The sequence below is a fragment of the Vitis vinifera genome, chromosome 18, assembly GCF_030704535.1.
Source record: "Vitis vinifera cultivar Pinot Noir 40024 chromosome 18, ASM3070453v1".
Lineage (NCBI taxonomy): Eukaryota > Viridiplantae > Streptophyta > Magnoliopsida > Vitales > Vitaceae > Vitis > Vitis vinifera.
The window spans coordinates 12,443,847-12,468,388 of NC_081822.1; the positions used below are offsets into that span (position 1 = coordinate 12,443,847).

The following is a 24,542-nucleotide window of genomic DNA, read 5'->3' on the forward strand; positions in this document are numbered from 1 at the left end:
CCTCACGGCAAAGTATATTGTTCGGGTTATTTTTTAGAGATAACCAAACCCAATCATTCATTATAAAGGAAAATAAATGTGCTCTCAAATCTGTTAAAATGATGTCTAATTTATTGCTAAAAGTCAACAGACCAAAAATGAAGTTAAGAGAAAAGGAAAAAATCTTAAAGTTACATTTGGTTATCGGAAAGTACCAAAAATTATCTATTTTTTCTAGCCTAAAGCTCTTTTTGAAATGGCAATTAAGCCAAAAGTCATCATCTGTGATAAGAATTTATAGATTATAAGTAAGAATATTTTATTTCTCACGCAAAATATATTTTCATGATATCAAAATTACCCTTTCAAAAAATCAAGATTTTAACTTACCTTTATAATTAAAACCAAAACCAATTGCCATTTTATTAGGTTTTCCTGGCAATGAAAAATCTAATTTAAAATTTTTCAACATTTACTTAATAATCAATCAGAATAAAGGAAATTATTAATTGTATTCTTGAAAGGAGAAAAACCACAAAATTTCCATTACCCTATTTGAGATAAATGGTGCAGTTATGGCAGAAAATGGTGAAGCAATGACCTCAAAAGCTATTAGAACCTTTAATCCTAATTGTTTTATGAATTAGGAATTGAACAAAAGAACCAGACAGAACAGAGATCGTGCTTCAAACAACATGAAGCAAGAACAGAATGGATTTGGTTTCAACCGATGCTCTCATTTCCTTAAAAGGCTGTCCAACCCACTCCCTGTTTACTTAGTCTGCTGATTTTCAGCCATTGTTACCTGTGCCAAAGTGAATAGCTTACCGCTAGGGCTCATCATCAAACCACGGTAACCCAACAACAAGCTGAATGGATGGCATAGGAGATATCATGCAATACATGTAAGATAAAAAAAAAAAACTTCTGGATCTCGGGCCAAAAATTGTTGAGATTAGAGCCAAAATTAAAAATTCTAAAACTGCAGTTACTTCTAACAGAAATGCCAACATCCCTCCCTGGTGACAAGCACCAACTCAAGAGTTTGCCACCAACCGCTCAGGAGCATCAACATGTGAGCTCCCTTCCAGAACTCTTGCTGCGACCTCATTGGTTTCTTGAATGTCTGCACCTCCTTCCTCAAGCTGCACCTGTTTGCCAGACCCACCATATATATGTCTTCTGGCTTCTCTGCGAGCTGCTCTCTCAGCTAGTTTCAGTTCTTTAAAGCCCTGTTCAAATTTTACTTCATCCTCAGGTGAAAAGAAAACTACATCCATCTCCCCAAGCTCTTCGTACATCTTCTCGATCTTTGCTTTCCAGAAGAGGCCCATTTCTGTGTCCATCTTGTGGTAGGGCGTCTTCAACAGGTATTCATCAATCCCACCTGCTTTGTCTATGCATCTGAGTGCATGCGTAGTGACCTTAACTCGAATGTGGCGGTCCAGGATGTAACTGAAGAGCCGCTTCTCCTGGACATTTGGCTTCCAACTCCTCCTTGTCCTATTTACCACCATTAAACAAAAAAAAAAATGATGAGCATGATGCATGATGTACTCTTTCTTGTTTTATGAAACACATTTGTGTGTGTTTTTTTTTTTTGGGGGGGGAGGGGGGGGGGGGGGGGGGGGGGGAATGCTGGCAGAATCACAAGATACATAAATGGATGAGGAAAAGACTGCCATTGCTACTGTAGTTGTAAAGGTCCCATCCAAGTTAACCACAATGCACAAAATTATGCAACCAATGGTTATCATCTAATACTTACCTGGTATAGCCCAAATCAAATGACACTCATGGTATCATGGAGCCAACAATATAATATGCCGTACAAAACTTAGCTGAGTGTCAATTAACAATGAGCCCCAGCATTTCATTTTTAATCACTTTTCCAATCCTCCCCGTTTCCTCTCTTCTCCAGAACCGAAGTTCTTCTTGTTTCAATTGAAGTCATTTCCTATCAGTAATTTGATGTTTCAGTCGGTTAACTCATCAAACAAGATGATCCTAAGATTAAATAATGGTGTTTTGATCTGAATTTATGGTTTCTTTTCTTCCCTCTTTTTATATCATGTAATGTTCTCAGTCTATCTAGAACATTTGTGTTAAGCTTCCAAATTTAGCATTTGATCCAAATAAATCAAGTCCTATAATCTGAAAGGGAAAAAGAACAATATATCTTGAACCATGGCATGGAAGGTTGCGATCATCATCAGAACAATCTAAATGGACCATGTGATTAATGAGATAACAATCAAAATATAGCAACTTGTGGTAAAAAAAACCCAGGCTGACCAGCAAGATTAATCAACTCGTACAAAACACCAATTACATACAGCAATCAAGCACCAACTCTACAAGCTCTTGGATAAAACATCTACAAGTTTGCCCAGAAAAACTGAGAAAAAGTAAAAAATAGTTATGATTTTATCAATGCCTCATCCGAGCAGTAAGGATATGTCCTTGCTATAATTCATTTCCAATGAATTAGGCAATCCAAAGGAAAATTTCCTTCTGCACAAGCTACCAAGTGATACATGACAAAGTTCTGAAGAACCATATCATGCACATAAACATATAGATGAGTTATCTTTTGTCATCTCTATGTTTATGTGCATACCACAACCCTAGTGACACACAATATAGAAACCTCATATAGGCATTATTGGACCTGATGATATGCATTCACAGTTAAGATGGCTGAGATTGTGAATGATAAATGGAACTATAAATGAGCAGAGTGGCAAAGAGAGTGCTGGTCATACCACAACCCTTAATTCACCAAGACTTTCCTACCATGAACCACCAACCTCTGGCTCATACATCTACGAACCCCGGACAATGCCCATCACCACCAATGCTATGAAGCATCCAAGGATATTGTTTTACTGTTTTTGAGGACATTAGGCATACTAGGAATGGCCCAACATCTGACAAGGAGCAAATGATGTTGAAGTGATCATTAAGAAATGCCAGGGAAAGACTTCACATAGTGAATTAAAACAATTTTGGTGATTGTCAAAAGTGTCAACAATAAAGCCAGCAGGCACCATTTGGGGAGCACATGGGAGGGCATGGGAACCGTCAACCATTTCAGGAATTGGGCAACCTCTAATGAAGATGAGAAGTGCCATAATGTTACTGGACAAGTAGAGCATGGTTCTTTCGTGGGCAAAAAGCATAAGAAGGCTTGGAGAGTAGCACCCTTATGCTTCTTTTGGACAGTTTGGAAGGAAAGGAACATAATTATGGACTAAGATATTATAGAAGATGATCTTTAGTCTCTAATTAGCTTCTTTGATTGTCATTATGGACAGGTGGTGTTTTTGGTAGCCCCTCTTTTTTTTGTAGCTCTTCGTTTTTCTTGGTTGTGCCTTTTGACCCTCGGTGTATATTTCCTGTACAATTCGGGTTGCTCTTTTGATGCCTCCTTTTAATATGTATACTTTTTTACCTATCAAAAAAATAATAATCTTACTGGACAAGCAGAGAATTTTAAGAATGAATGCCTCCATAAAAACAATCTTCTCAAGCTGTCCAAATAATAGACTATTAAAAAAGCAGTTACAAGAAATGAGATATCACGGATATGGAATCTCCTGCGTTTGCTTAACAGAAATCTACACAGCTAAACCACGTCCAAAGCACCCTTTAGAAGGAATCCTTGCCGCTCCAAATTATTGAACCTTCATTTTATGCTAGGTCGAATAATAATCCTACTCATAGCATCTCCATTTGAGAACAAAAGCCCCTCATTTCCCAGTTTCAAGCTTCGTAAAGCAGCATTTCACACTCAATTTCTATACTCTATGCACCAATCAGCACAAAACCAAAAATCCACTAATTTCTACTAAAACCAAAATCCGAAGTAAAAATTTCCTCATTCAGCACTTCATCATCCCATACAGATCACAATATCCAGAGGCAATAAAAACATCCACGATTTTCACCTTCACTCAATTGAAGAGGCAGAATATAGACTGATGTTTTTCGAGATCTTCAGTTTTATCAGCAACCAAACATAGGCAAATTCCAAAAAATAAAAAATAAAACCTAAAAAATCAGTATATTGAGCTACTAATTGAAATAAAAGGAGAATGAGAGGGACTAACTTGTTACCGCCGTCTTCGCTGACGCGGTTGCCGAACTGGATGTGGCGACCAGCATAGATTCCACGCTTGGCTCTACCCATCACCACCTTGCTGTCAGGAACATATTTCTTCAGCGATTCCTCCAATTTGTTGTCTCCCATTTTTTTCACGATCTTCTTCATCATCTCCCTAGATCTGAACGCCATTGATTGGCCTTCTAGTGTTCTGTGTACAGTTCTTGTGCTAGGGTTTGAGTCCGTCTAACATACACGCGACAGTATAGGAAATTGAAGCACTCAGCCAAACTCAAATGAGAACGGTGAGAAGCGAGAACAAACGAGTTGCAAACGCTTGGCCAAATCCTGTACTACTCGTTTTTAGGGTCTCGGATCCTCGCCGATTAAAATATATATATATAAATTACTTTTAAATTATGAGTGATTAAAAAAAAATCCAAGTTTCTCATTTCTTTGTTCATCTTTAATTTCCTTTTATATTTATTTTTTAATATTTTTCCATTTTCCTTTTCATAAAAAAAAATTATAGAAAGGAAAAGATAATAAACATATAGTTTTAGTCATATCTTTTTAATTTTTTAATTTATTTTTGTTTTTATATTTTATAATTGAAAAAGTTAAATTTTTATTCTTAGTTTTATTTTTTATTATTAATAATATAACATTTTAAGTAATTTACTTTCATTAAATTTAATATTTATAATAGTATTTTAAAATGTAATTTTTCATATGTTTGAAAGGGAGCTCTGACAAAAAAAAAATTTATAATTTTATATATATTTTAGAATTTTTATATGATATATTATTATTATTATTATTATTATATATAAAAATTATATTAAAATCATCTAAAAAATATTTTTTAATATTTTTATTTTAAATTATATATTAAAATAATTTTTGACATGTTCTTGTATTTTCGAAGATATTTTTATTCAATGCATCCCAAATGTCCTTAGCTACTTTGTATTAAAAATAAATATCAAACAATTCATTTGTAAGAGTGCTAAGAATGATATGTTTAACTTGTATATTAATAGTGTCCCAGGTAGACAAAAACTCAGAGTTATCCTTAAGTTTTAGGTTAGTCAAAACATGTTCCATGTTCACAACATCAATTATAGAAAAAACCTTTTTTTGTCATCTCTTAAAGAACATCTCAATAAAGAGATCAATTTTAAAGGTATCAGGACGAGTGTGAACTAGGGAAGTTTCCATTTAAAGAACCTATTTTAAGGTTGTTGGTTCAATAAGTCTTCAAAAAATAAAGGTGAAATCATATAACCATACACTAATTACAAAAAATATAAGATTTTAAAACATTACTTTTTACTTCTTAATTTTGATGTAAAATGGGAAAAAATATTGTCTCTAATAGTACTTTCAAATTTGTTCCATAATTACCCTCAAAAGTAAAGGACAAAGTATACACCAATTTAATATCATCTATTACAAGTACATATGTCATTTATTTTTATTATTTCTCTCATATCAATATATTTCCTTTATCGCGTGCCACGTTCCCATTTATTTTTTCCTCTCCTGCCATCATAATCTATTATCACCTATTATAGTTTTTATAATTATATTTCTCTTTTTCTTTTAAATTCTTTTTAATATGCTCGTGTATTTTCACATAAAACTTCTTTAATTTTAATTTATTTTTACTCTCTAATTTCTCTATATTTATTGATTTTAATTAATTTTTTTGACATATTAAACTTAAAATGATAATATATATATAGTAAATAATTAATATAAAAATTTTTTAAAAAAACAAAATATATAATGGACAAAAATGAAAATATTATCCCACAAATAATAATGATTTTAAATCTTAATTATAATAATACATTTTATAAATTAAGATTTAAATTTAAAATTTCCATTTTATTATTTAGAAGTTTATGATATAAGATTTTTTATATTAATACTAAACAAAAGATTTATTTATTTTGTAAATTCTATCGCATGTAAAAGTAAAAATACCATTATAATACTATTTTATTATTTACATTATTTTTCTTTTAATTTTTATTTTAAATTTATCATATCAAAATCACAATAAGTGATAGTACTTTTATCATTTTTCTCATGATTCTAAATTGATTGTGGATCTAACTTTTTTTTGGTTAAAATCTTTAATTTTTAATTAAAATAAAATATAAAAGAAAATATATTTTTCATAAAAAAAAATTGTATTTAACCTTTTATATTAATTTCATAAAAAATAGGTACATCCTTAAAAAAAAAAAAGGTAAATTAATGTTTAGGAGAACCGAAAACACTATCATACTTATCACGGTGTATATATTCATTTGGGGCCCTCAATAAGTAATTGGAGGTCTTTGTCTACCCCAAAAAGAACTTTAGGATCCTAGATATATCCATTCTTAGAGAAACCAAGACCCCCTATTTTCATTTTCATGGTTCATATGTTCCATTAGGGACCCTTGAGAAGGAATTAGAGGTTATTCCCTACTTTAACACGGACATTGGAATCCAAGGTACATCATAAAGACAATTTGGTACATATTTCATAAAATTTGGCATATCCTTAAAAAAAATTTGTGCATCAAATCCATGAGCTACCAAGAACTCTATATTATTACCCGTGGTTCGTTTATTTCTTTAGGGATCTTTAGGAAGTAATTAGAGGTCGTTCCCTACTCCGAAACGAACTTTGGAACCCTAGGTACATCCTTAAGGAAATTTGGTACATCGTAAAGAAATTTTGGTACATCAAATCCTCGGGCTATCAAGACCCCTATCTATCTTCCCATGGTCCATATTATTTTTTTAGGACCCTTAGGTAGTGATTGAAGGTCATTCCCCACATCGAAACGAACATTGGAACTTTTGGTACATCCTTTACAAAATTTGGTTCATCCTTAAAAATATTTGATACATACAATCCTTGAGCTATTAAAACCTCTATATTATTACCCATGGTCCGTTTATTCCTTTAGGGATCTTTGGGAAGTGATTGGAAATCGTTCCATACTTCGAAATGGACTTTGGAACCCTAGGTATATCATTAAGAAAATTTGATACATCCAATTCTTGAGGTAACGGGACACTTATCTCCATTTCCATAATCCATTTCTTCCTATGGAGACTCTCGGGAAGTTATTGAAGGTCGTTCCCCACCTCATAACGGGCTTTGGCAACATTGATACATCCTTTACAAAATTTGGTACATTATTTACAAAATTTGGTAAATCCTTCACAAAAATTAGTACATTATGAAGGATGTACCAAATTTTGTGAATGATATACCAAGGGTTTCAAAGTGCGTTCTGAGGTGAGGATCGACCCCCAATCACTTCCTTATGGGTTCCAAAATGAAATCATATACCATCCATGTTCAAATGGGGGACTTGGAAACAATAGGATTGAATGTACCAAATTTTGTGAAGGATGTACCATGGGTTCCAAAGTGTGTTTCGAGGTGGGGATCGGACTCCAATCACTTTCTTATGGGTTCCAAAATGAAATCATGGACCATCCATGTTCAAATGGGGGTCCTAGAAGTAATAGGATTGGATGTACCAAATTTAATGAAGGATGTACCAAATTTTGTGAAAGATGTACCAAATTTTATGAAGAATGTACCAAGGATTCCAAAGTGCGTTCCGATGTGGGGATCGACCCCCAATCACTTCCTTATGGCTTCCAAAATGAAATCATGGATCATCCATGTTTAGATGGAGGTCTCGGTAGCAATAGAATAGGATGTACAAAATTTAATGAAGGATGTACCAAATTTTGTGAAGGATGTACCAAGGGTTCTAAAGTGCATTTCTAAGTGGGGATCGACCCTTAATCACTTCCTTATGGGTTCCAAAATGAAATCATGTATCATCCATGTTCAGATGAGAGACCCGGAAACAATAGGATCAAATGTACCAAATTTAATGAAGAATGTACCAAAATTTGTGAAGAATGTACCAAGCGTTCCAAAGTGCTTTCCAAGGTGGGGATCGACCTACAATCACTTCCTTATGGCTTCCAAAATGAAATCATGGACCATCCATGTTCGGATAGGAGACTCGGAAGCAATAGGATCGGATGTATCAAATTTAATGAATGATGTACCAAACTTTGTAAAGGATGTACCAAGCGTTCAAAAGTGAGTTTCGAGGTAGGGATCGACCCCCAATCACTTCCTTATGGGTTCCAAAATGAAATCATGGACCATCCATATTCAGATGGGAGACTCGGAAGCAATACGATCGAATGTACTAAATTTAATGAAGGATGTACCAAATTTTGTGAAGGATATACCAAGGGTTCCAAAGTGCGTTCTAAGGTGGGGATCGACCCCCAATCACTTCCTTATGGGTTCCAAAATGAAATCATGGACCAACTATGTTCAGATGGGGGTCCCAAAAATAATAGAATCAGATGTACCAAATTTAACGAAGAATTTACCAAATTTTGTGAAGGATGTACCAAGGGTTCCAAAGTGTGTTGTGATGTTGGGATCGGGCCCTAATTACTTCCTTATGGGTTTCAAAATGAAATCATGGACCATTCATGATACATCCTTCACAAAATTTGGTACATCCTTCATTAAATTTGGATGGTCCATGATTTCTTTTTGGAACCCATAAGGAAGTGATTGGGGACCGATCCCCACCTCAAAACGCACTTTGGAACACTTGGTACATCCTTCACAAAATAGGGTACATCTTTCACAAAATTTGGTACATCCTTCATTAAATTTGGTACATCAAATCCTATTACTTTCGGGACCCCCATCTGAACATGGATGGTCCATGATTTCCTTTAGTACCCAATAAGGAAGTTATTGGGGGCCGATCCCCACCTTGGAACGCAGTTTGGAACCCTTGGTACATCCTTCACAAAATTTGATATATCCTTCATTAAATTTGGTACATCCGATTCTATTACTTCCAGGTCCCCCATCTTAATATGGATGACCCATGATTTTATTTTGGAACCCATAAGGAAGTGATTGGGGGTTGATCCCCACCTCGGAATGCACTTTGGAACCTTTGGTACATCTTTTACAAAATTTGATATATCATTCAGTAAATTTGGTACATCTGATCCTATTATTTACCAAACTTCCATCTGAACATAGATGGACTATGATTTCATTTTGGAACCCACAAGGAAGTCATTGGAGGTCGATCCCCACCTCATAACGCACTTTGAAACGCTTGGTACATCCTTCACAAAATTTGGTACATCCTTCATTAAATTTGGCAGATCCGATCATATTATTTTCGGGTCCCCCATCTAAATATGGATGGTACATGATTTCATTTTGGAACCCATAAGGAAGTGATTTTGGGTCGATCCCTGCCTCGAAACGCACTTTGGAACCCTTGGTACATTCTTCACAAAATTTGGTACATCCTTCATAATGTACCAAATTTTGTGAAGAATGTTCCAAATTTTATAAAGAATGTACCAATATTGCCAAAGTCCGTTATGAGGCCAGGAGCAACCTTCAATAACTTCCCGAGGATCTCCAAAGGAAGAAATTGACTATGGAAATGGAGATAAGTGTCCCGTTTGCTAAAGGATTAGATGTACCAAATTTTCTCAATGATATACCTAGGGTTCCAAAGTCCATTTCGGAGTAGGGAACAATCTCCAATCACTTCCCAAAGATCCCTAAAGGAATAAATGGACCATGGGTAATAAGATAGAGATTTCGATAGTTCAAGGATTGAATGTATCAAATATTTTTAAAGATGTACCAAATTTTTTAAATGATGTACCAAATTTTGTGAAGAATGTACCAAATTTTGTAAAGGATGTGTCAAGAGTGCCAAACTTTGTTTCGAGGTGGAGAATGACCTACAATCACTACCTAAGGGTTCTCAAAGGATAATATGGACCATGAGAAAATAGATAAGGGTCTCGATAGCCCGAGAATTGGATGTACCAAAAAATTTTAACGATGTACCAAATTTCCTTAAGGATGTACCTATGGTTCTAAAGTTCGTTTCGGAGTAGGGAACGACCTCTAATTACTTCCTAAAGATCCTTAAAGAAATAAACAAACCATGGGTAATAATATAGAGGTCCCGGTAGCTCATGGATTGGATGTATCAAATTGTTTTAAGGATGTGCCAGATTTTATGAAATATATACCAAATTTTGTAAAAGATGTACTAAATTGTCTTTAGGATGTACCTTGGGTTCTAATGTCCATTCCAGGGTAGGGAATAACCTCCAATTCCTTCTCGAGGGTCCCAAAGGAATACATGAACCATGAGAATGGAGATAGGGGTCTTGATTCCTCTAAGAATGGATATACTTAAGGTTCCAAAGTTCCTTTTGGGGTGGGCGAGGATCTCTAATTTCTTATCGAGGGTTCTAAAGGAATATATACACCATGATAAGTATGATAGTGTTTCCGGTTCCCCTGAGCATTAATTTACCTATTTCTTTTAAGGATGTACCTATTTTTTATGAAATTAATATAAAAGGTTACATACATTTTTTTTATGAAAAATATATTTTCTTATATATTTTATTTTAATTAAAAATTAAATATTTTAACCAAAAAAAAAAAAGTTAGATCCACAATCAAGTTAAAATCATAAGAAAAATGATAAAAGCGTCATCAATTATTGTGATTTTGATATGATAAATTTAAAATGAAAATTAAAAGAAAAATAATATAAATAATAAAATAGTATTACAAAGATATTTTTACTTTTACATGTGATATAATTTACAAAATAAATAAATCTTTTATTTAGTATTAATATAAAATATCTTATATCATAAACTTCTAAATAATAAAATAGAATTTTTAAATTTAAACCTTAATTTATAAAATGTATTATTATAATTAATATTTAAAATCACATAATATATTATTTGTGGGATAATATTTTCATTTTTGTCCATTATATATTTTGTTTTTATTTATTTTTTTATATTAACTATTTATTATATATTATCATTTTAAGTTTAATATGTCAAAAAATAATTAAAATCAATAAATGTGGAGAAATTAAAGAGTAAAAAAATTAAAATTAAAGAAGTTTTATGAGAAAATGCACAAGTATATTAAAAAGAATATAAAGAAAAAAAAAGAAAAAAAATAATAAAAACTATAATAGGTGACAATGGATTATGGTGGTAGGAGAGGAAAAAAAAAAAAAGTGGAAACGTGGCAAGTGGTAAGGGAGATACATTGATGTGAGAGAAATAATAAAAATAAATTACACAGGTGGTATTAAATTGATGTATAAAGTTTTAAAATCTCATATTTTTTTATAGTTGGTGAATGGTTATATGATTTTCCCAAAAATAAATTAAAGCACTTGACTAAACTTAAACCAAATAAACAATAAACAAAAAGACTAGAATAGGGTACTTATTGGATATAAATACTAAAGTGTGAAAAGACACTGCCCTTAAAGTAGATTCGTTCTCTTCAAAGATGAACCTCAATGAAAGCATTAATATCTGGAAGGACTAGAATGCTCTGATCTCTGGAAAGACTGCTCTATTGGAGTGGGTTGGCAGGGAGAAGAAATGGGAAGCAGAAACAAAACATCACGACCTTTATATAGGCAGATTCCAACAGGACTCTCCTATAAAGGTTGAATGGCCCGTAACAAAAGAAAATTAAAAAAATTAACTAACCAAATAAATTAATGCACTCACACGTATGCAGGGTGTGTAATCTGTGCTTATCTATTTACTTTCTTCACTTGTACGCAGTGAGAAAAAATCTTCTTTTTTATTTTATGTTTTTGAAGTAAATAAAATAATCATGAATAAAAAAAAAAGGTCAACGAGCAATTAAATTTTCATATTTTATATTAAAACTTAAATTTATACTTATTTAATGTTCATGATGCCATGTTGCCATGTTGCTTCTCATTTTTTTGAGAAGAGACATCGGTCCAAACCCCGTGCCTCGTGCCACCAGCCTCTTCTTATTAGATTTCTTAACTTCAAACTTCTTGAACTATATTCACTGTAACAAATTTATCTATTTGCAGTCATACTTTCAGCTATAAAAATGTTCATAGTAAAGAAGGGTTGTTCACAACAATGTTTTTTTTTCCATGGAAATAGAGATTTTTTAATTATTAATTATTTGTCTCGGGCACAAAAAAAAAAATTGCATCTAAAGTGTTTGATAAAATTTAATACTTATTAGTTAATGATTGAAATTGACTTTAAGTTAAATTATATTTAAGTTGTTGACTTAAAATTTATTACCCAATTTTCACTTAAAATTATTTGATAAAAATAATTTATAAATTATTATAAATCATTAAATTGAAATATCTATTCTCATGACTTATAATTAAGATAAGATAAGTTAAATAACAATGAAGGTTATGGAGTAATAAAGAAGATTATGAAGGTAATGAGATTTAAAAAAAAAAAAGTAAAATAAAGATGTTGATTTAAGAACAAAATAATTTTTTGATATTTATTTTTTAATTAATTTTTAATAGAATTTAAAATTAAATAGTACTTAATAATGTTAAGTATAAGTTATCTATTTTTATAATATTTTATTTTTATTAAACATTAAAAATAAAGAAAAATTAACATATTATTTTTTCTATTAAGTCAAAATTTTATAATAAATCATGAAAAAATAAAAAAATAAATTATTTTCAACATAAAATTAAAAAAACAAATATCATCATAAAGTTGTTTTCTACTTTAAGTGATATCATTAAATTATTTTACTAAATATACTTTATTTAATAAGTTAAATTATACCCGACATTCACTTAGTCCTATATGTTTACACTTTCAGTTTAAAAATATTTAGATAGTATTAAAGATTTTTTGAAATGATATTTTTTTATAGTAAAATAGTTTTTTAATTATGAATTATTTGTTTATTGTCACATTTAACCATAATACACTTATACTTAATAATTTGTCACGATATTTATTTGCTATGATCAAGTTTCTAATAAATAAAAAAATCACTTTTAGAATATGTTATATAAAAAGTTTTCCATAATTTGTTGGCCACAACTTTTATTCTGGGAGAGAAGTCATTTTCAATGGCGATATTTTTGTTGGTTGCAATGTATTTTATTTCTCTATTTCCATTTATGAATTTTATTTCCCTATTTTGATTTATCATGGCCTCGAATATTCATGCCAATGGAAAATGAGATGCCATTTGTTAGAGAATTGTTGAACACGTGGACACGCATTTTCTATCCCTGTAGCAAAAAGTGTAAATGATTTTATTGATAATTGAAAAGGAGAATAATTTTTGTGTGGCAAAAAATTTAAAATAAATAAATAAGGATAAGAATTATAAAAAAAAAAAAAATCTTTCACTTTAGGTATGTTTATCTTCTTATTAGGAAAAAGGAATAAAAGGAAAAAAAAAATAGAAAGGATTGGAGCGTAAATCATACTTATGAACTTTAGTTGGATGGATGATTATAAAAGAAATATTTGTGTATCTGCATTTTTATTATAAGTCCCGACGCAAACAACTATACTTGTTTTTTATTAAAAAAATTCAAAATTTTCATTGATAAAAGAGTCTTCTCATTTTATAGAGACTACGTGAAAAATACAAATCTATAATATCACGTTTGATAAAAAAATATATGAAATATTAATTATATTTAGATAATTGTTTGAAATTTGCATATTATAAATCGAGTTCCTATTATATGAGTTTTTTCATATAAGTGTATGAAAATATATTTTTCCTAAATCCGATCATCACCTTATTTTTTATTATTGCTCGGGTTTTAATAATAGGGTTATTTTTAAGTAATTATTATTTTAGTTATCTTATTAATGTTTAGTGATGAATGGTTGTGAAATGCTTGTAAAAAAATAGCTTAAAATGGAAATTATCATATAAGATAAAGAAAAAGAGAGAAAGAAAACAAGTAAAAGAATACTCAAAGGTTAAAAGATGGAATGTTTTCTCAACTTCACTATAATCTTAGATAAATTTCTAAAAATATCTTCAAATTATTTTTCACCATGAATGAAATATTTCAATCCTTTAGCGTAAACAGAAAAAAAAAATGCTTGAAAGCAGCACTTATAAAGTGCTTTTGTAATTTTCCAAATTTTCGAAAATTTAGCCGGTATCAAATTCTACAGCTCAAAAGCCTGTCTTTCAACTCCCAATGTCATCCATTTTGTTTATGGTTTTCAGCCTATTTTCTTTGAAAATGAGCAAAAAATATACCTTATCCATGTGCAGAGATGGCTATTAAGGATTGAACAAATATCTCCCATCCTCAACAAAGCCAGAGCTCCATCATTAAAATCTTATCCACGCTGCCACCATTCCCATGATCCAGGATTCGAGCATAGGCACTCATTCCCACAAACATCAAATATTAATTTTCGACGATGGCAAGTAATCAGTTTGTCAATTCATCAATCACACAAAAGAAATAAGAAAAAAAAATTGTAGTAAATACTCAATACTTGAAAATTCTGAATTATGGATGTTAGATATTTTTTTAATGTCCCACATGACACCGAGTGTGACTTTAGTTTTTTATTAAAATGAAGTTATTTGATCTAATATCTAAAATATTGGTTATGCAATTAGAGAAGTATTTTCCTATTTTTACTCATTACTTTGATGGGAAGTGGAATACCAAAAGGAAATAGGTTCTCTCTCTACTCATTTATGTAGTATTGTACGATTCCAATCATTTTTGTGTGTGAAATATAATTTTTCGTTTAAGAGAAGAGTTAAGAGAGAGAAACCTATCTCGTGGAGAATTCTACATTTTCATATTAAAAATTGACTAAATAAATTACTACGGATTCCAGTATGTTATTTATGACAGTAAAAATCATGATAGTTAAGATATTGGAATTTATAAAGAATTAAGTTTACATTTAAATTCTTTTTTTTTTTTAACAATGGATGGACAAAGTTTGCATCCGAGCAGGAGCTTTGACCCAAAATAGTGTGTTTTAAAAAAAAATTCCAAAAAATAAAGTTGTTTTGAAAATAATGCCCGATGTAATGCGTCTATGCCACATAAGCTGCCACGTCATAAAACCGTAGTTGGTGACTACGGTTTTATTTTTCTAAAGTGGTTAGAAACCGTAGTTACTAACTACGGTTTTAACTTTAAGTTTAAAGCCGTAGTTGGTGACTACGGCTTTGACTTTTTTTTAAAATGGTCAAAGTCGTAGTCACCAACTGCGGTTTTAACTTTATATATATTTATATATAACTTTAATTTTTTTAATAAAAATATTATATTATTTTGATTTTAAATATACTTATTTCATTATTTTAAAAATAATAATATATGAAATTAAATAATTGATATTTTTAATTTGATATAAATATATTTTTAAATTTTATTAAAATAATCTACTCTATATTTAATATAAATATATTTAGTTAATTATATTTAAATATAAATAAAATATAATAAATTATGAAAGCCTATTAAAAAACAAATAATATAAATTATTATATTAATTAATAATTTTTTATATACTATATGTATGTGGTATATAATGGCACATGTATATAAGTTCAATTAAGTTTAAAATTTATCATATTTTAATTTAAGTTCATAATATTATATCGATATGATAATAATTTATTTATATATTTAAATAAATATGTTAAATTTTAAACTTAAATTAAACTTTTATATATATATATATATATATATATATATATATATGTGTGTGTGTGTGTGTGATATTATATACTATTTACATATAATATATAAAAAAATTATTAATTAATATAATAATTTATATTTTTTTTTCTCCAAATAGGCATTTATAATTTATTTATTTTAAATAAACATAATTTATTATATTTTATTTATATTTTATTTATATTTAATTTTAATTAAATAATTATATTTATATTAAATATAGTGTCAATTGTTTTAATAAAATTTATTTATATATTTAAATAAAAATGTGATAAATTTTAAACTTAAATTAAACTTTTATATATATATATATATATATGTGTGTGTGAGGTATTATATACCACTTATATATAATATATAAAAAATTATTAATTAATATGATAATTTATATTACTTTTTTATTTTTCTAAATAGACATTTATAATTTATTTATTTTAAATAAATATAATTTATTATATTTTATTTTAATTAATTAATTATATTTATATTAAATATAGTGCCTATTGTTTTAATAAAATTTAAAAATATATTTTTATATCAAATTAAAAATATCAATTATTTAATTTCGTATATTATTATTTTTAAAATAATGAAATAAGTATATTTAAAATCAAAATAATATAATATTTTTATTAAAAAAAATTAAAGTTATATATGAATATATATAAAGTTAAAACCGCAGTTGGTGACTACGGCTTTGACTATTTAAAAAAAAAGTCAAAATCGTAGTCACCAACTACGGCTTTAAACTTAAAGTTAAAACCGTAGTTGGTAACTACGGTTTCTAACCACTTTAGAAAAATAAAACCGTAGTCACCAACTACGGTTTTATGACGTGGCAACTTATGTGGCACAGACGTATTAGATCGGACATTATTTTCAAAACAATTTTATTTTTTGGAATTCTTTTTTAAAATGCACTATTTTGGGTCAAACCTTAGCGGCTTATCTGAAAAGGGCCGCAACGCTGACCTCATAAATAAAAATTAGAATCATGCCACTCAAAATGGTGGGCCGTACATGGTATGCACACAACACAGAGGATCGCGCACTACGGTGTTACCACTTAGCACTTACCACCACCCTTCACACATGATACAACCACCAACCCTTCACACAACCACCACAAAGTGGAAACTTCACGCACTGGCAAAATCTTTTGGGACTGGAGGGTCAGTTCTAACAGATTTTGGTGGCATCCGAATTCTCAATTATAGTGATTGCTTATTGTCATCAGAAGTCCAAAAAGAAGATCCCAAAATAATAATAATAATAAGAAGGAATGTTCATTGGTTGGTACTTGCGTACGCATGACCTAGTCGTAGAGTGTAGCGCAGGACATCCACTAAGCCACAAAATTCTGGAGCAATACAGCTGGTACAAACAACGAAATATGTAGGAATAAAAAACCATGTCATTGGATAGAAATGGTATGGTATGGTATGGTAAAGGTAACGGACTACGCACGATGTGCCACGTATGCATGATTAATATAGAGGATGGTGAGATGGGGCAGGTGTCAGAGTCTCTTTGAAAGATCAAAAATCGGCGGATGCACAACAACTGGTGGACACCTACCACTTTCCCAAAGAGACAGAGAAAGCGAAGATAAGCTCGAAGGTCAGGGACTCAGGGGAGCCATTTTTAGGACTTCATTTTCGTAATTTCAAGACGGTAATTAAGAGCCCCCCGACATTCCCAAGGAGAAGCATCTATTCTCTATCTCATGGTTGCACTCACTCGCGCCCTCATTCGCTTCACTCTCTAGTCTGTGACGGAATCATCGTCGGCGAGACGCAGAGGGATGGCAATCTCCGATGCGGTGGTTGCGAACTTGACGACGATCTACTTGGTGGCCATAGCGGCGATCAAGGCGTACGGATTGGCCACAGGCCGGAGCTTCAGCGGAGGGTTTGTTCTGGTGACGTCCACCGCCGCGGTGGTTCTCATCTTGATTGGGACGCTGGCGTGGGACGTGTCTCGGAAGGCCACGTATGCTCTGTCACGCGATCACGTGCACGAGATGTGCCGCGGCGGCATCTGTTGGCACGGCGTCGCTGTCAAATCGTCGGCTTCTCAGGTCCGCTTTCGACTTCCACAGCAACCTCCCAACCTACGCCCGTAAAATGATATCAAAATATTGAATCCTACACCCAACTGCTAAGGTTAATTTTCCAGACCCTGTAATATACGCAATCTCGCTTCCTCTCCCTCTCTCCCTCTCTTTCCCTGTGAAATTTTTGCCCTTTTTGATCCGGAGAACTGAAATCATACTGTGTATAAATAATACACCGAAACTGTGTGTTCTACTCCTTTGTGCAGAAATTGAGTGAATTTTTACCATTATAGTTATTCAAATTTCAAGCATGTGGTTCATAAAATTAAAATTTACGATGATATGTGGATTTGTGCTTAGAATTTTGTACATGAATGTGACCTAAAAAATTTTATTTTGAAAACCAAAAAAACAATCTTTTTCAAAATATGATAATTTAAAAAATATTTACAAATTTAAGATAAGTTTTGAAGTGTTGATATAAAGTGGAGTCCTTAATTGCATAAAGAGGCATTAAAGTATTGAGTACCTTGCCAGCCTATTCAAGCGAGTTCATGCGAATTCACAGGTGGTCAATAGTGTTTCAAGGAGATATTTTCTATTCAATTCCTATTGCTATAAAATTTAAAAATAAATTTTTTAAATTATCATATTCCTTTTTAAATCCTCCAAATCTACTTTCTATTAGGATGAATAGATGAATGAGATGTTGAATGACTTGAGGTTGGGATTGAGTTGTGGAACGACTTGAGGTTGAGAACAGCCAAATATGTAGAAGTTTAGAACTTATTTGATGATAATTTTAAAAAGTTTTTTTTTTTTACAAATTCTTTTAATCTTGTAAATGTTTTTTAAAATTGGGAGTGTCTCTTAAATTTAAATTAAACAATATTTACATAATTAGGTACACGTTGTTATAAATGATATCAAAACTAGTTATCAATCCTGATATAAGATTCTGTTTACCCCATCCGATCTCATAAGAAGTATTTGTAATGTGAGGGGAGAAAATTGTTAGTACTACATAAGTACAAGTCTTTTTCAATCTTATAAATGTCTTAAGGGTTACAAAAGCTTCCAAAAATTATTATTAATTCTTAATTTTGGAAGTTATTATTAATGGATGTGGATTAAGATAACTTATTGGACAAATTGGAGTTGAAATTAAGGTTGAGTTAGGTGATACATGTGATATGGGAAAAAAAATATATATATGATTACGATGATAAATCAATGCGTGGATTGAAAGTATAAAATAAGATTAGATTGGTGAAAAGGAATAGGAAGGTAATTGAAGTATAAAATAAGATTGGATTTGTGAGAATGAAAATGATGGGTGGTTGGAAAAAAAAAAAAAAACATCTATAATGATTTGAATGATGCAAGGTGACCAAATACTTATCTCATATATTTATTTACTAAAGATGTATTTTAAAATGAATGTGGTCACCTTTGTCATCTTGATGAAACAAATTTCCAATTCTAATGAAAATGTAGTTAATATTTTTTTTTTTCGTTGGAAAAACCAATGAACTCCCTTTATTAGCGAGTGTTGACTTGATACAAATCTTTTAAAATGCAAAATAAAAAAAAATAGAAATATTAATAAATTTTATGTAAAAATATAACCTTTAATTCCAGGTATAAATTTATTTTATATATTTAAAAAATAATAAATTTAAGGTATTAAAAATATGTTAATACCTTAATTTTTTTAATCGACTTTAAAAATTGTTATTTTTTTATTGGAAGCCTTTAAGAGCTCTTTTATTTTATATAAAAGTTAATACTATTTTTTATTTTAAAAATAAAAAGTTTTCAGAAGATATAAATATGAAGTATATCCAAATAATTAGTAAGGGAGTGTTTGATAAAACTTAATATTTATTATTTAATTAGTTAAATTGATTTTAAATTAAATTATTTTTAAACTATTGACTTAAAACATAATATTTATTTTTATTTTAAGTATTAAAGTTTTGATAAAGTAGACTTAAAATATATTGTAAATTATTGAATTAATATTTTTATAATCATAGGTCATGTTTGTTTTTTTTTACTTAATTCTAAATAAAACTCCGAATTAAATAGTATTTAATAGTATTAAATATAAAGTTGTTTGGTCTTTTGATATTTTTATTTATTTATATTATATATTAAGAAGTAAAAAAAAATCAATATGTTATTTTTAGTACTTAGAAAAAATCAAATATTTTGAAATTTTCTATTCAATAAAAATAAATAAATAAATAAATAAGTAATAAGTCGATAAAAAATGAAAAAACAAATAATTTGAAATATCAAAGCAAAAAGATAAAAAATACAAACTCGACCTTACTCTCGTTAATTTTAAGCAATGGATTTAGTGAGTGTTTTGTAAAACTCAACACATATTATTTGGGAGGTGTTTGGTAAAACTTAATACTTATTACTTAATGATTTAAATTAACTTTAAGTTAAAATATTATTAAGTTATTAGTTTAAACTTATTACTTAATTTTTACTTTTAAGTATTAAGGTTGTTTAATAAAATTAACTAAAAATTCATTATAAATCATTAAATTAATATATTTATCTTCATAAATTATAATTAAAGCAAATGAAGTCGAGTAACAATGAAGGTTGTGGAGTAGTAAAAGAGACAATGAAGGTAATTAGGGCAAATGAGGTAAAAATGTAAAATAAATATGTAAACTTAAAAATAAGTTAATTATTTTTACTTATTACTTAAAATTGTTTTTTACTTTAAGTTATACCCTTAAATTATTTTACCAAACATACTTAATTTATTTATTTAATGATTTAAATTAAGTTTTTAACTTATTAAATTGGTTTACCAAACATCCACTTGATTTAAGTTGGTTTAAAGCTAAATTGTTGTTAAGTTATTAAGTTAAAGTTCATTACTTTTTTTTTTTTTTTACTTTAAGGTTATATTTAGTTGATGGAAAGAACTAAGGAAAGGAAAAATATTGAGTTTTTTTTTATATTTGGCTTCTTTATAAAAAATATGAAAGAAAATCAAATATAATTAAAATCAGTTATGAATTTATAAATTTAATGTAACGACCTATACCCAATCATGTAGATATTGCCCGCTTTGGGCCCAAGGGGGCCCTCACGGCTTTAAAACGCGTCTACTTGGTTAAGAGGAGCCTCTACATATATAGCGCTAGGAACATTCTCCCCTATCCGATGTGGGACATCACAAACACCCCTCCATGCAGACACAACGTCCTCGTTGTCCCCCATGGGATTGCGGGGCCAAACGGCCAAACAAACACCCCTTATGGGGCCAAACAAACCCCCACACCAGGGTCGAGGATCGGCTCTGATACCATTTGTAACGAGCTCAAGGGGGCCCTCACGGCTTTAAAAGTCGTCTACTTGGTTAAGAGGAGTCTCTACATATATAGCGCTATGAACATTCTCCCCTATCCAATGTGGGACATCACACCCGCACCTAACCATGTAGATATTGTCCGCTTTGGGCCCAAGGGGGCCCTCACGGCTTTAAAACGTGTCTACTTGGTTAAGAGGAGCCTCTACATATATAGCGCTAGGAATTTGCTCCCCTATCCGATGTGGGACATCATAAATACCCCCCATATAGACACAACGTCCTCGTTGTGTCCCATGGAATTGCGGGGCCAAACAGATAAACACCCCTTATGGAGCCAAACAAACCCCCACACCAGGGTCAAAGCCGTGAGGGTCTCCTTGGGCCCAAAGCGGACAGTATCTATATGATTGGGTGCGAGTCGTTACATTTATTTATTTATTTTTTTTATATATGAAAGGAAAATAAGTTAAATGAATTTAAATAACCATATAAACATAATTTATTGACTTTAATTCTATTTTTTTCTTCATTTTTTTTATTCTACTTTTTTCTTTGTATTTTTTTCCCTAATATTTTTTTTTTCAAATTTTTCATAAATCAAACATAGCCTAAGTATTAAGGTTATTTGATAAAATTAATTTTTTATTTATTTTATACTATTAAGAGCCCGTTTGATAATAATTTAAAAAAAAACACTTTTAATTTGTCTAACACTTAAATTTTTTTTATCATTTTAGTATTAAAAAATACTAAAAATGTTTTCTATAATCACTAAAAAATGTACTCTAAATTGACACATTTACCCTTGTTTCTTATTCCATAGTGTTAAGATCATTTTTTTCTTATTCATATGAGATATTACAATAAGCCCTTATGTAAAATATAACATTTGTATCTCATAAAATTACAAAAGTAACCGGACAAACCCGTTTTGTAAGGCTAAACAAACTTGGCACTTATTAGATTTTATACTATATATAACGGTTTGCTCTTTTTAGGTAGATATTGTATGTTTTGCTCTTTTTAGGTAGATATTGTATGTTTCAAATTCGGTATACAATTTTAAAATGTATTTGCAAGGTTAAAAAAAGTTTATACATATATTTTATTTGATATAAGATATCACAAATAAGACGAAAACAATTGAACTTAAAAAAAAAAGTTAATTGATTTGACTTAATATTTAAAATTTAAAATTATGATATTAAATTATTCTATTAAATATTAGTAATATATTTAATGACTTAGATTAAATTATTAAGTCATTAATTTGATTTTTCAAACACATTCTAAGTTATAAACTCATTAATAAAAAATTCCTATTTGAAGTGAAGATTAATTGGTTGTAAATGATATGTAATCACAGCCTGGGTTTAGAAAATGTTATTTTAACAATAGAATTAAAAAAAAAAAAAACCTAAAAAGCTTAAAAATTAAGATTATATTTGGAAAGTATTTTAGAAAATAATCCTGAAAAATAATTTTTAAAAACAAATTTATAATGTTTTGTAAAATAAAAATTTGTTTGAAAATTATTAATATTCTTAACATGTTTTTTTATATTTTAAAAATATTTTTTATATATAATACTTTATTTTTAATGGCCTTTAATACTTGTATAGTTATTTTTTAGAATGATCCCTAAAAAACAAATAAAAAAATAAAAAATATTATCTTAAAATACTATATTTTCTATAATCAGAAATATAAACTATTTTCTATTATCTCTTTACCAAATGTATTTTTATATTTTTTTGTTTTTGGGAACAAACAAATGTTCTAACAACCGCATGTGAAACAAGGCCTAACATATTTTCTCTTTTGTCTTTTTGTCACTTGCCTCGTGAAATCACAGTCTCTTTTATCAATTTTTATCATTTGGTGAGATGAGATGAGATGAGATGTGATTCTCATGATTGTCAGAGATTTTAAAAAGGAAAATATTCAAAGAAAAATAATGCATTTTTTTAAAAAGTAAAAGTAATATTGGCTTGATTTATAACTTTTTAGTGGAAGTAGGTATTATTGCTTCATTTTATGTAGCAAAAAACTTTTGAAATTTATTCATAATCAATGGAATTTATCGAAAATTTAGGGTGATGTCTTTCACATACTTTACACACCAATTTCTTGGAATTCCTGCTCTATTAGCAAAACAATAGAAAAAAATAATGTGAATAAAAATGTGGATTTAAAATTAATAATTTTAGGGTAGAATCTTAGATATATATAAAATAATATTTTTCCTTTGATTTTTTGGTTTTGATGATAATTTGAAAAATGAAGATGAAGGTGTTTTATTGGATTCAGTCGAGGGCCTGCATTTGAAGATCGATGAGTGTTTAGAGCGACTTTTTTTCAAATTCAGAACAATAATTTTGTCATTTTTTTATATCAATTAAGCTGCTTTTGCTTTTATTGTAAAGCGCTTTACAAATGCAACTTTTTCTTTTGTTTTGTCATTTTGTGGATTTTATCTCTTTAATTTGAATTTTTTGATCTCCCGATTGTTTGTTTTGAGTCACAGTGAAAATAAAAAATTGAATTTTGAATTCCTTATTTAATTAATTAATTTTAACCCTTTTTGTCCACCTCATTTGAAGGATTTATCAACAAGATAATAATATTATTATTTTTATTAGTAGGACATTAGTTTCCTTTATTTTTTAAAAACTTAGAATATTTGATTTTATTTATAAGATTAAATTTCTCAATCTTCCAAATTTGATTACATGTCATCTTTTGATTATATGTCAGGAATCAAATGTGTGTGTAACTCATTACTTATCAAATCAAAATTTTATTGAAATTGAAAGCCACATTTTTAAAAAAATCTATTTAATGATAATTCAATTCACTAATTTTTTTTTTTGTCCATGACATTTGAATTTTTTCACATTTTAAATTGTCAAAAAGGAAAAAAAAAAAAGTAATTAAATAAATTAAAATAAGATTTCTTTTATTTTATTTTTGACAGATATAAATAAATTTGTCATTTCACATATAGAAATGTGAATTAAATGAGAAATATCAGGAAAATGGTACAAAATTCAAATTTATTTTCTTTCATTTTATTTTTCACTTAAAAGGAAAATCCATCAATCATACATATTATTTCTTATAATGAGAAATATTAGGAAAATGTTAATACATTAAAATTTATTTTCTTTATTTTCTTTTTTATTTAAAAAGGAAAATCCATCGATCTTATATGTTTTTTCTAGCAAAATAAAAAGTTTTAATTCCTTTTTTTTTTTTTTGGAAGTAATATCAATTTTTAAATTATGTTTAAATATTAAATAAAATTGTAAAGCGCCTGGATGCGTGCTGAATTTTGAAATAATTAACCTTTATAAAAAAAATTAAATATACTGATTGGCTTCCAGTAATTTAGGTCAAGAA

At 29.4% G+C, this 24,542-nt stretch overlaps 2 protein-coding genes across 2 annotated transcripts; one reads left to right on the top strand and one right to left on the bottom strand.

Annotated features, from left to right (window-relative positions):
* Positions 1-658: 658 nt before the first annotated feature.
* On the bottom strand, positions 659-4,513 carry LOC100262488 (large ribosomal subunit protein bL28m). The gene is made up of 2 exons (XM_002273883.4): positions 4,092-4,513; positions 659-1,482 (listed from the first exon to the last, which is right to left on the bottom strand). Exons 1-2 carry the CDS (start codon positions 4,274-4,276, stop codon positions 1,017-1,019), a joined length of 651 nt encoding a protein of 216 aa, XP_002273919.1. The 5' UTR covers positions 4,277-4,513; the 3' UTR covers positions 659-1,016.
* A 12,192-nt stretch (positions 4,514-16,705) lies between these two features.
* Positions 16,706-18,050, top strand: LOC100245337 (uncharacterized). The gene has a single exon (XM_002273654.4). The coding sequence runs from the start codon at positions 17,546-17,548 to the stop codon at positions 17,864-17,866; it is 321 nt and encodes a 106-aa protein (XP_002273690.1). The 5' UTR covers positions 16,706-17,545; the 3' UTR covers positions 17,867-18,050.
* Positions 18,051-24,542: the final 6,492 nt, after the last annotated feature.